The 12,493-nt window shown below is 44.2% G+C and overlaps 1 protein-coding gene across 2 annotated transcripts in view; it reads right to left on the reverse strand.

Moving 5' to 3' along the window:
• The window catches only part of PTPRC (protein tyrosine phosphatase receptor type C), a 162,087-nt gene that overhangs the window by 63,560 nt on the left and 86,034 nt on the right, over nt 1-12,493 (reverse strand). For both annotated transcript variants that reach the window (XM_068125242.2, XM_078783738.1), the window contains one exon: nt 8,662-8,721. In XM_068125242.2, the coding sequence (XP_067981343.2) occupies nt 8,662-8,721 (60 nt within the window). The remainder of the gene's footprint in view (nt 1-8,661; nt 8,722-12,493) is intronic.

A 12,493-nucleotide genomic window follows, 5' to 3' on the forward strand; every position in this document is an offset into this window, starting at 1 on the left:
AGGAAACCATGTTTGATCGGTGGTGTGACTCGAAGGGGATTGGGAAAGACTTCAACCTGTTGCGGCAATTGATCTTGGTGGAGGAATTCAAACAGTGTGTCCACGTGGACATTAAAGCACATCTGGATGAAAAGAAAGTACCAGAGTTGTGTGAGGCAGCAACCGTGGCAGATGAATATGCCTTGACACACAGGATGGGGTTAAACAAACCTAACTTCCCGCCTAAAGTTAGTCAGGGGAGTTATGGTAAATCAGGTTCGGAGAACAAATATTCATGGAGGCGGCCTAGAGATGACTATGGGGACAAATCTGATACCGCGACTTTTAGGGATCAGAAGACTACAGTTCCAAGACAGACTTATCTTCCGGGGGGCCCGAGGCAGACCACAAGGTTTTCCTCCGGGCCGACTTGCGCTTTTTGCAAGAAACCTGGGCATTTGATGTCCCAATGTTACGCCCTGAAAAGGAAAAATCAGGAGTGGAGTCAGACTAGTACAACTCCGAATGCATTGGGAAATGCGAGAAATCGTCCTTGGAGGACAGTGCCTTGTGAAGGTTCCCATGCCAAAGTTACGGCATCACAGAAGGACCTTGTTCAAGAGGGTTACAAACCTTTTATTTCAGAGGGGTTGGTGTCACTGGATGGAGACTTAACGAACCAGAGACCTGTTAGGGTATTGAGGGACACAGGAGCACATCAATCTTTGATGCTTGAGGGCATTTTGCCATTGTCAGAGAAGACGGCAACTGGTGTTAAGTGTTCTTTTACCAGGGGTTGGTGGCTATGTTAAAGCTCCTCTTCATGTCATCCATTTGAAGTCTGATTTGGTGTCAGGACCGGTCACCGTAGGTTTACAAGCCACTCTTCCTGTAAAGGGAATCTCTTTTGTTATCGGGAATGATTTGGCCGGTGGTCGAGTTTCTGGTAATCCGATGTTTGTTGAAAAGCCTAGTATGGAAAATAACACCGCACAGTCAGAGCATGAGATTCCGGGTATCTTTCCATCCTGTGCCGCGACTCGTGCTATGGGTAGGAAGCGCTCTGAAGAGAAGGAGAAGGTACTGACGTCACGCTTTGCACAGGCACTTCTTGTCGAGTACCCTGAAACTAAGTGTCAGCACACACAAGTCATGGATGGAGGCAATGTTGGCAAGCTCTTTGTAGGTGGACTGAACTTTGACACAAGTGAAGATGTTCTGGACTCTATCTTTGGCAAATATGTACCACTCTTGGAAATGCTGCTGATAAAAGACAGGGAGACGCAAAAGTCGAGAGTTTGGCTTTGTCACGTTTGAAAACACAAAGGACGCCAAAGATGCAGAAAAGGATTTGAATGGCAAGGATTTGGATGATCGGACCATAACCGTAGAGAAGGGCGTCGAGGGGGCTACAGAGGAGGAAAACGTGGAGGTAGTTTCAGGGGTGGCTATGGCTCCCGGGGTGGGAGTAGTAGTTTTAGTGGCGGCCGCAGTCGTGATGACTATGGAGGTTCCCAGCAGCAGCAGCGCAGTTTTGGCAACTCTCGACGGGATGACTATTACGGTGGTAGCCGAGATGGGGATGGGTACTCACGTGACTACAGCACCCGACTCTACAACCATGATTATGATTTTTATGATCAAGAGAAAAGTTGGAAGCACCGAGTGCTCAGGAGCAGCCGAGCCAAGATTCCTATACGGATTAACCCGTGAACTCCACGTTCCTAAATGCGTCCATGCAGTGAATATTTCCAGGCCTCACCACCCAACCACCATGAAACCTGGCTCTCAGCTCGGCCTCCTTCAAAAAGTGCTATAGATTTGCTTTGCTTTGGATTCACTGATCACAACCCCTTAACCTTCATTCAAAAAATGAAAAATAAAAACCAGAGGTTGATGAGATGGAGTTTGGCTTTGCAGGAGTTCAACTTGGAAATTGAGCATGTAAAGGGCAGGGACAATGTCGTTGCTGATGCTTTATCCAGAGTGAACTAACTTTGGAAATTCCTGTAGGTGGTTTGGAAGTTTTGTTGCTTTATTTTGGGGAATATTAATTATTGTTGTTCACATGAATTGATATTTTGGGTGTGAGTTTTACCTTTGTTTGTTAAAAGAGTTTTTGCAGGAAAAGAAAGTTTTCACGATGTTCAAACTTTCTTTCTTGGGGGGGGGGGGGGGGGGGGGGAAGTGTTGCAGATTCGTCACTTCCATTGTTGTGGTTTTCATCCACTGTAAACATTTTTGATTCCATGTTCTATTATTGTTGTCGTTAAGGGAAATAGAGATTACTATTTTCAAAAGGTAAAAAAGTTAATGTTTTAAATGAAACCGGAACCGGACGACGACGACGAAGAGGAAGAGGAGGAGGAGAAGGCGGAGCGAGTGAGTCGGACAAGAAGCCGAGCTGCTTCAAGGTCCTGAGCGAACGTTGGCGAACGAGAGTCAGGAGTGAACTTTGGGTTTCCCGGGAAAGGGATTCCTGCGACAGAGTTGTTATCGCTGTGACCGATCAACCTGCGTGTCAGGTTTTGCAGTTAATTCTGAAGAGAATCATTGGAGGGCCGTTACGTCTCGAGAACGGGCCGTCGGCCATTTTGACTTGCGCGCTTTGCGCATCGCTCAAGGTTTTTCACTTCGCTTTAACCATTTTCACCGCATCCAGACGTTAATCTGGTGTGTGTTTGTAACGTGGCTTTTGAGTGGGAAAATTGCGGTTCGCCGAGTGGGAGCCATTGAACGTCCTTACCAGAAGGGGTGATTTTCCAAGCCGCCTCTTGAGGACACTTTTGCCTATGTTTGGCAGTGTGACTGTCAACCGAGCGGGATTCTGGTTTCGATACGACATCGTATCTTCCGGTCCGGTCTGGAGAGGACGCTGGCGTTACTTTTTCGCCGCTTCTCCGACTGGGTCATTGTACATAGTCTGCTTTTCTGGTGGTCGTGGCGGCTTTTTGGCCATTGGGTCTGCTCCCTGCTCGGTCCCGGCTCTGCTCCTGGCTTCGCCTGCCCGGCTCTTCCACTGTTGCCTCAGGCCTGCTCCCGGACTGTCCTGCGGCTTGTCTGCCACTCTGGCCTTTACTGTCTTGCTCGATGCTTCTCCTACTGGGTCATTGTACATAGTCTGCTTTTCTGGTGGTCGTGGCGGCTTTTTGGCCGTTGGTCTGCTCCCTGCTCGGTCCCGGCTCTGCTTCTGGCTTCGCCTGCCCGGCTCTTCCACCGTTGCCTCAGGCCCGCTCCCGAACTGTCCTGTGCCTCGTCTGCCGCTTCGGCCTTTACTGTCATGCTCGCCGCTTCTGGCAAGCCGCTTCCACTGGCAAGGCCTACTCGTCCTCCTCGACCTTGGCCTTGTCCTCGTCCCCTTCGCTCCTGCCTGACATGGCTCGAAGGTACTCCGCTGCAAGGCTACTTCTGCTCAACACTTACTCCACCCCATCATGCATCTCTGCAATCAAATACCACGGACTCCTGCGACGACCCAGATATATTCATAGAGGCTCTGGTCGTAAGTTTGTTTACTTACAAACAGGTCACTTCATTCCCGTACTCTGGTCGGCTCAGCGCACTCACACTCATCGTCCCAGCGTACCTGGTCACAGCAACGCACCTCCTGTCTGCAAACCCTGGCTAATTCACCTGAGTTCATCCCCACCGTACAAACAAACATGAAGCTCACTCTGTTCAATACCCGGTCCCTCAACAACAAAAGCCTCATCCTGAACGACTACATTCTGGATAATAAACTGGACTTTCTCTGTCTCACTGAAACCTGGCAACAACCTCTGGACTACTTCTCACTCAACCTCACTACACCCAATGGATATTCATACATCAATAAACCACGCTCGGAGGGCCGAGGTGGTGGAATTGCCGTAATACACCGACAGGACATCAATACCAGCCTCATCTCCATCTCATCTGCTCCATCATTTGAACACCTGGCTTTTAAACTCTCTGGTCACACGCAGTCAGTCATGGCTGTCGTCTACTGCCCTCCCAAACCACACCCATCATTCCTGTCTGACTTCTCCTACTTTCTGACCCAGCTCTGTTCCCTCTCCCCCTCAATCCTCCTCCTTGGTGATTTCAATATCCACATGGACTCCACTGACTCCACAATAACCACTGACTTCACTGATTTACTCAACTGCTTTAACCTCACTCAACATGTCAACTTTCCTACCCATAACCGTGGGCACATTCTGGACCTTGTCTGCTCTACTGGATTAATTTTGCACCATCTCTCTGGCTCCGACCTCACCCTCTCTGACCACTTAGCCATCACTATGACCATCAACATCCCCACCCCAGCACCAAGGCATTATCGCACTATCAACTTCCGTAAGCTAAACGCTCTTTCACCTACCTCATTCTCATCCACCCTCTCTGAAAAAATGTCCACTTCTCCCTTCGTTGACCTCCACACCACTTCTGACCTCACTGACTACTACAACCACACTCTCTCCTCCTGCCTTGACCAGCTTGTGCCTATAAAAACCAAAACAGTTTCTTTCACCCATTCTGCTCCCTGGTTTACCCCTGAACTCCGCCTGATGAAAACTCGTGCTCGCCAACTTGAAAGACTCCGCAATAAAACAGGTCTCACAATTCACTCCCAAGCCTACAAGACCACCTACAGCACTACAAAGATGCCCTCTCCCATGCCCGCTCCGCCTACTACTCTCAAATTATCCACCCTGGCTCTGGAAACCCAAAAGCACTCTTCTCTACAATAAACAAACTCCTCAGCCCCCTGAACACCACAACCCAGTCATTCACAGTAGAAAACTGCATCTCCTTCCTTTCATTCTTCCAAAGCAAAATCGACAACATCGACAACAGCTTAACCACCACCGCACCTGCTCCCCCTCAAACCACCTCCCCAAACCCCTGGTCACGGTGTACCTCCGAGCCCCGTGAGGAGTCACGGCAGAAAAATGTGTTATTCTGTATGTCAAAGATCAATGGTGAAGCCACACCAACTGTTACCAACAAACAAATATTGTATTAAGATCACACAAGAATAACAGTACAACAATAATAGTAATCAAAAATACAATCAATATATATCCTATGATGGTACCACCAGTTTCGTAATATATAACTCACTGTGCTCCAAGTGAGTGAAACAAGAACATTCCCAATGTCTCTTTCCAGGCTTCAAACCAAAGTTGATTCCGGTTTCAAGCCAAAGTCGATCCCAGCTTCAAGCCAAAGTCGATCCGCTCCAGCGATCATCAAAACGATGTCTAATCGAGACCAGAATCCCGTTCGGATGACAGAGTCACGCGGCCAAAGCTGCATAAAGGCACCCTCAAGGTGACTGGGAAATCCAAAGGCGTCCTCCAGGCGACTGGGAAATCACACCCTCGGATATGGACGTTTCACGGCTTCCAATCGGCGAACCGCAGATTTTCCATTTAAAAGCCACGTCACACACACACACGTCAGATCCACGTCTGAATGCGGTGAAAACGATTAAAGCGAGGCGAAAAACCTTGAGCGCTGCAAAGCGCGCGAGTCAAAATGGCCGACGGCCCATTCTCGAGGCGTAACGGCCCTTCAATGATTCTCTTCGGAATCAATCGCAAAACCTGACACGCAGGTTGATCTGTCACAGCGATAACAACTCTGTCGCAGGAATCCCTTTCCTGGGAAACCCAACGTTCACTCGTGACTATCGTTCGCCAATTGTTCGCTCCAGATCTCGAAGCAACTCGGCTTCTTGTCCGACTTCACTCGCTCCGCCTTCTTTTTCCTCTTCCTCTTCGTCGTCGTTCGGTTCCGGTTTCATTTAAAACATTAACTTTTTTACCTTTTGGAAAATAGTAATATATATTTCCCTTAAACGACAACAATAATAGTACATGGAATCAAAAATGTTTACAGTGGATGAAAACCACAACAACGGAAGTGACGAATCCGTAACACTATGAACAAGAACAATACTGCAGTTCTGAAGATAGTTCCATCAAGTTGAATAGTTTTGAGATTAAAATCGGAGAAATTAAAAACTAAAGAAGGGAGAGGGGGCAGGAAATGTAAACACCAATGTGTAAACAATAAATAAATAAATTGAGTTCTTTATTTACTTTTACTACTGTCACTGGAATTCATCTCACAGACTGATTGTTCTTCTTAATAAGATTCTACAGTACAAAAAGAGATTCAGCAAGCTAATTGTGATTGCTTTAAACGGTTAGTTGGTTTCACCTGTCAGGATGAACCCCACTTGTCAAGATATCGCAGCTGTTGTGACTGATCATCACATAGATAATATTGTTGCGGTTTTCAGAACCCACACTCTTGTAAATAATTCTCATTAAAGGTTAAAGGTAGCACCCCATAGGTAGGCCACAGCAACACATAGGACACCATAGGACTCCAGTTATTTCATTATTATGTGTTTAGATAAGGCCGTGTTCGCAATAGTCAACTCTGCGTTGTGTCAATTAAATAACCTAGGTCCCCTCTTCAATCTATCCATCCATCCATCCATCCATCCAGCCATCATTCCAGCCTTCACCCCCAACCTCCACCTCGGAGGAGACTTTTCCTTTTAATTGCGCCATTTGGCTTTTGCAGTTGCACTTTTGCCTTTGCCAGCAGCGTTCGCTGCCTTTTGGCTTGCGCTGCCGCGGCGTTTGCTGCTGCTCCTAATGGTTGGGCTTTTGCCGCACCTCGCGCTTTGGCTACCCCTGGCTATTGCCGTGCTTGCTTTGGTTTTTGTTGGCTAGAACTAGCCAAGGGGCCACGAGGTGAGGCCCGAGAAAGAAGCGGAGCGCCAAGAAGAAGGTGTGGCACGTCAACCAGCCATCAAAGGCGGAGCCGGTAAGCCCTCACCAGCCAACCAGGGCTGAGGGAACATCACCGACAGGCGTGGCTTTGAGGCGCGTGGAGCGATCGTGGCTTGCGATATATAAGCGCGAACGCAAAGCCCTTTCACAGGACTGATACGGAGCGCACATTTGCAAAAGGACTTGTTGGAGGCGGGCTCGTTACAGGACTGATACGGAGCGCACATTTGCGAAAGGACTTGTTGGAGACGCGCTCGTTACAGAGGACTGAAACGGAGCGCACATTTGCGAAAGGACTTGTTGGAGGCGCGCTCGTTACAAGGACTGGTTGGAGGCGCGCGCGTTGTAAAAAGGCCTTGAAGAAGAGATATACGGTGCGCTGTTAAGAGAACATTGGAGAGGGGGCGTTTAGCACGAACTTGCAAATATTACGTATGCAGGACACCAGCTTCCCCCCGCTATATAAAACTGTCCGGACGCATTCCAATATACGCGCAGCTGCCTGCCGGGTTTCGCCCGCTGGACCGGAGTCGAGTGGAGCCTGGACCCCATCGCCGGACCTTCCACCCTACCAGCTACAATCCCCGTGTGAGTGTGTATGTTTGTCTGGGGTATTAGAATAAGACTGTTTTAAGACTGCCTTGTGTGCTGCTTCTTCCTCTTCCTATCCTGTATATTCCTTTTGTTTCCTCTTCTTTCTGTACATTTGTTAATAAACCCATCTTTGTTCTTCCTATATTCTGGTTTCCTCTCCATCTGATCGCATCCGTCCTTTCCATCATTGGGTAAACGTGGCACGATTGAAACCGCTTAGAATCGGGTCGTCATTTGTTAATAGCTCGGATCGCGGATTGCTATCCGCTCGGCATTTTCCATCATATCCTTGGTTCGAGCGGGAGTTATTCCCTCGTTTCCGGCCGGCGTTAGTACTTAGGTAGTAGTGAACCCCTCGGCCTAACAAACCCTACCTAATGCCGCGCCGGGAAGGACATTATAACCCCCAGGACTCGGGTCGGCAAGATAAAAAGACAAGGGGATTAACCCCCCCCCCCACCCCCCCTTGATAAGGGGAGCGCCGACGACTGAGATCTGTAACAATATCAAACTCAGCGAACTGCCAAGGAAAATTTATTTATCACACACACACACACACACACACACACACACACAAGGAATCACACGCAGGTACCTTTAATGCAGGAGGAGGCCATTTTGGCCATCAAGCCTGCACTATCCTGCCAATATCCATGTACCCCTTGACCCCGCTGCTCCTAGGTCCTTTCTAATTCTAGTTTAAACCCACCTTCTGTGTCTTTTGCCGACACGTTTTCAGGGAGATCATATCCATGCATTATAATTACTCGCCGAGTGAAGCACCCCTCCCTTAAAGTCTTAACTCTTCTCTTCTTTACTCTAAAGCTGTGGCCCTGACGCTATAACTTCTGCTCTTATACTGTCTATACCCTTCATTATCGTAATCATCTCCATCAGATCTTCTTTTAATCGCCTTTCTAATTTTTATGCCCAGCTGTCTCCTTCAGCCACTCCTCCTAGCTTACTTAGTCTAGTGAGTCCTGGAATCAATGTAGTTGCTCCAAATTGAACCTTCTCTATGGCAACCCCTCCTCAGATGTGGCAAATGGAACTGAACACAATAATGTCACTGAAGATTTCATCCATTATTTTCTATATAATAATGGCATTCACGAGAAGTGGCAATTTTCAAATCGCCATGAATGAAAAACAATGTGTGCGCAATTAATTAGTCATTATGAGTGCAATAAACTGGCATTTTATTGTCATACAGTTTAATAATTATAATGAATGCGACGGTTCGCAAAGATAGTTCAGAAATCAAATAACATTAAAGGATGGGTGTATATCCTACCAGTAGTTGTTGTTGTATCGGCTACTTTTGTTGTACTCTCTGTTATTGGTTCTGTTGAAGCTGCAGGGTGAAGGAAAGATTAGAATAATCAAAATAATGGTGAAGGATTGTTGGTTATATCATGTCAAAAATTCAAAGTGAATTTCTCAGAAAAACAATCACATAATGTCAAACAATAGTAAAGCAACGTAATGGCTAGAACGTCTGGTTAGACTCGGTGGTGTAATGGTTAGAACGCCCAATCTGAATATGGTAGGTGGGCGATTCGAACCCGACCGCGGCCGAGTCATAGCAAAGACTTTTTTAAATGGTGCGTGCTGCTTCCTTGCTTGACACACAGCATTTAAAAGGATAGAGCACAGACAAACAACCATAGGTTGAAAACCATTGTGCAGGCTTCATGGGCCCAATGGCTTCCTCCTGGATGGAAGTTCCTTGAAAGGGAATTGTTGTTCTCCTCCTCTTCCCTTTGTAAGGGGTGAGGTCCAATGGTACAAAGCTCCTGCCCTGCCTTGACCACGATAATCCTCCACTCCCCTCTGTCCTCAGCCAACTCTCTCCACCTTCCAACCACCCCCACCTTTCTGATATCCCCTCTTCACACAATCCTCTCAACTCAACCGTGGTCTACCTCTTTTCCTCCTACCTTGTTCACTCAACCTATCCGCTCTCTTTGCCATTCTCTCTTCTCCCATCCACACCAAGTGTACAGCCCATCTCAGCAGGTATTTCACCAATATCCCCACAAAGGGAACTCATATCATTATTGTTGATATTACTATTATTATTATTATAAGATAATTTAATTCGTAGAATGTTTATTTTGAGAAACATTGAACCAGCTTTCCAGGATGTCTAGTATGAAAGCATGTCCACATTTACCACGACAAGAAGAACCAATAACCGAATTAACCAATTTGATCAATTATTATCACGATAGTCGACAACACCTTTTATTAAATAACTACTTCATACACACATAATGCTCATGCAAAAACGTTTAGAGCACAATGGAATGACTGTGCTAAAATTAAACCAGTCAAATAGTCTTCACTTATCCAGTATTCAAACATTGGATTCCTTTTGGGTTGATCTCTCCAAAGAAAAGAAAATAGGATTCCTTTTGTGTTTATCTCACCAAGAAAAATAAAATATGATTCCTTTTGGGTTGATCTCGCCAAATAAAATAGGATTCCTTTTGGGTTGATCTCACCAAGAAAAATAAAATAGCATTCCTTTTGGGTTGATCTCACCAAGAAAAATAAAATAGGATTCCTTTTAGGTTGATCTCTCCAAATAAAATAAAATTGGATTTCCTTTTGGGATGACCTCGCCAAAGAAAAGAAAATCGGATTCCTTTTGGGTTGACCTCGCCAAATAAAATAAAATTGGATTCCTTTTTGGTTGATCTCACCAAATAAAATAAAATTGGATTCCTTTTGGGTTGATCTCTCCATATAAAATAAAATTGGATTCCTTTTTGGTTGATCTCACCAAATAAAATAAAATTGGATTCCTTTTGGGTTGATCTCTCCATATAAAATAAAATTGGATTCCTTTTTGGTTGATCTCACCAAATAAAATATAATTTGATTCGTTTTGGGTTGATCTCTCCATATAAAATAAAATTGGATTCCTTTTGGGTTGATATCACCAAATAAAATATAATTGGATTCGTTTTGGGTTGATCTCCCCAAATAAAATATAATTGGATTCGTTTTGGGTTGATCTCCCCAAATAAAAAAAAATTGGATTCCTTTTTGGTTGATCTCTCCATATAAAATAAAATTGGATTCCTTTTGGGTTGATCTCCCCCCCAAAAAAAAATTGGATTCCTTTTTGGTTGATCTCACCAAATAAAATATAATTTGATTCCTTTTGCGTTGATCTCTCCATATAAAATAAAATTGGATTCCTTTTTGGTTGATCTCACCAAATAAAATATAATTGGATTCGTTTTGGGTTGATCTCCCCAAATAAAAAAAAATTGGATTCCTTTTTGGTTGATCTCCCCAAAAAAAACTAAATCAGATTGCTTTTGGGTTGATCTCTCCAAATAAAATAAAATTGGATTCGTTTTGGGTTGATCTCCCCCAAAAAAACTAAATCAGATTCCTTTTGGGTTGATCTCCCCAAATAAAATAAAATTGGATTCGTTTTGGGTTGATCTCCCCCAAAAAAACTAAATCAGATTGCTTTTGGGTTGATCTCCCCAAATAAAAAAAAATTGGATTCGTTTTGGGTTGATCTCCCCCCAAAAAACTAAATCAGATTGCTTTTGGGTTGATCTCCCCAAATAAAAAAAAATTGGATTCGTTTTGGGTTGCTCTCCCCAAAAAAAACTAAATCAGATTCCTTTTGGGTTGATCTCCCCAAATAAAATAAAATTGGATTCCTTTTGGGTTGATCTCGCCAAAGAAAAGAAAATTGGATTCCTTTTGGGTTGATCTCCCCAAATAAAAAAAAATTGGATTCGTTTTGGGTTGATCTCCCCAAAAAAAACTAAATCAGATTCCTTTGGGGTTGATCTCTCCAAATAAAATAAAATTGGATTCCTTTTGGGTTGATCTCGCCAAAGAAAAGAAAATTGGATTCCTTTTGGGTTGATCTCCCCAAATAAAAAAAAATTGGATTCGTTTTGGGTTGATCTCCCCAAAAAAAACTAAATCAGATTCCTTTGGGGTTGATCTCTCCAAATAAAATAAAATTGGATTCCTTTTGGGTTGATCTCGCCAAAGAAAAGAAAATTGGATTCCTTTTGGGTTGATCTCCCCAAATAAAAAAAAATTGGATTCGTTTTGGGTTGATCTCCCCAAAAAAAACTAAATCAGATTCCTTTGGGGTTGATCTCTCCAAATAAAATAAAATTGGATTCCTTTTGGGTTGACCTCGCCAAAGAAAAGAAAATTGGATTCCTTTTGGGTTGATCTCTCCAAATAAAAAAAAATTGGATTCGTTTTGGGTTGATCTCCCCCAAAAAAACTAAATCAGATTCCTTTTGGGTTGATCTCCCCAAATAAAATAAAACTGGATTCGTTTTGGGTTGATCTCCCCAAATAAAATATAATTGGATTCCTTTTGGGTTGATCTCCCCAAATAAAAAAAAATTGGATTCGTTTTGGGTTGATCTCCCCCCAAAAAACGAAATCAGATTCCTTTTCGGTTGATCTCCCCAAATAAAATAAAACTGGATTCGTTTTGGGTTGATCTCCCCAAAAAAAACTAAATCGGATTCCTTTTGGGTTGATCTCTCCAAATAAAATAAAATTGGATTCCTTTAGGGTTGATCTCCCCAAAGAAAAGAAAATCGGATTCCTTTTGGGTTGATCTCCCCAAATAAAACAATCGGATTCCGATTGGGTTGATCTCCCCAAATAAAACAATCGGATTCCTTTTGGGTTGATATCCCCAAATAAAACAATCGGATTCCTTTTGGGTTGATATCCCCAAATAAAATAAAATTGGATTCCTTTTGGGTTAATCTCCCCAAATAAAATAAAATTGGATTCCTTTTGGGTTGATCTCCCCAAATAAAATAAAATTGGATTCCTTTTGGGTTGATCTCACCAAATAAAATAAAATCGGATTCCTTTTGGGTTGTCTAGCCTCCGATTCTCATCTGAGCCTATCGAGTAAGACTGGGATAGCAGGTGCCAATATCCCATATCCTGTATTGATTTGTCCATTGTCTCCCACTATACATAACATATTTATAACAATGTACTTTTGTCGGTGTTGTGAGGTGCAAGTTCTTCCAAGAGATCAACATGTTGCAGTCATACATGTTGTGTCATGTTGCATGTTGCAGTCATGTTGCAGATCAACATGATCA

Source organism: Myxine glutinosa, chromosome 8 (assembly GCF_964187855.1).
Source record: "Myxine glutinosa chromosome 8, kmMyxGlut1.1, whole genome shotgun sequence".
Classification (NCBI taxonomy): Eukaryota; Metazoa; Chordata; class Myxini; order Myxiniformes; family Myxinidae; genus Myxine; species Myxine glutinosa.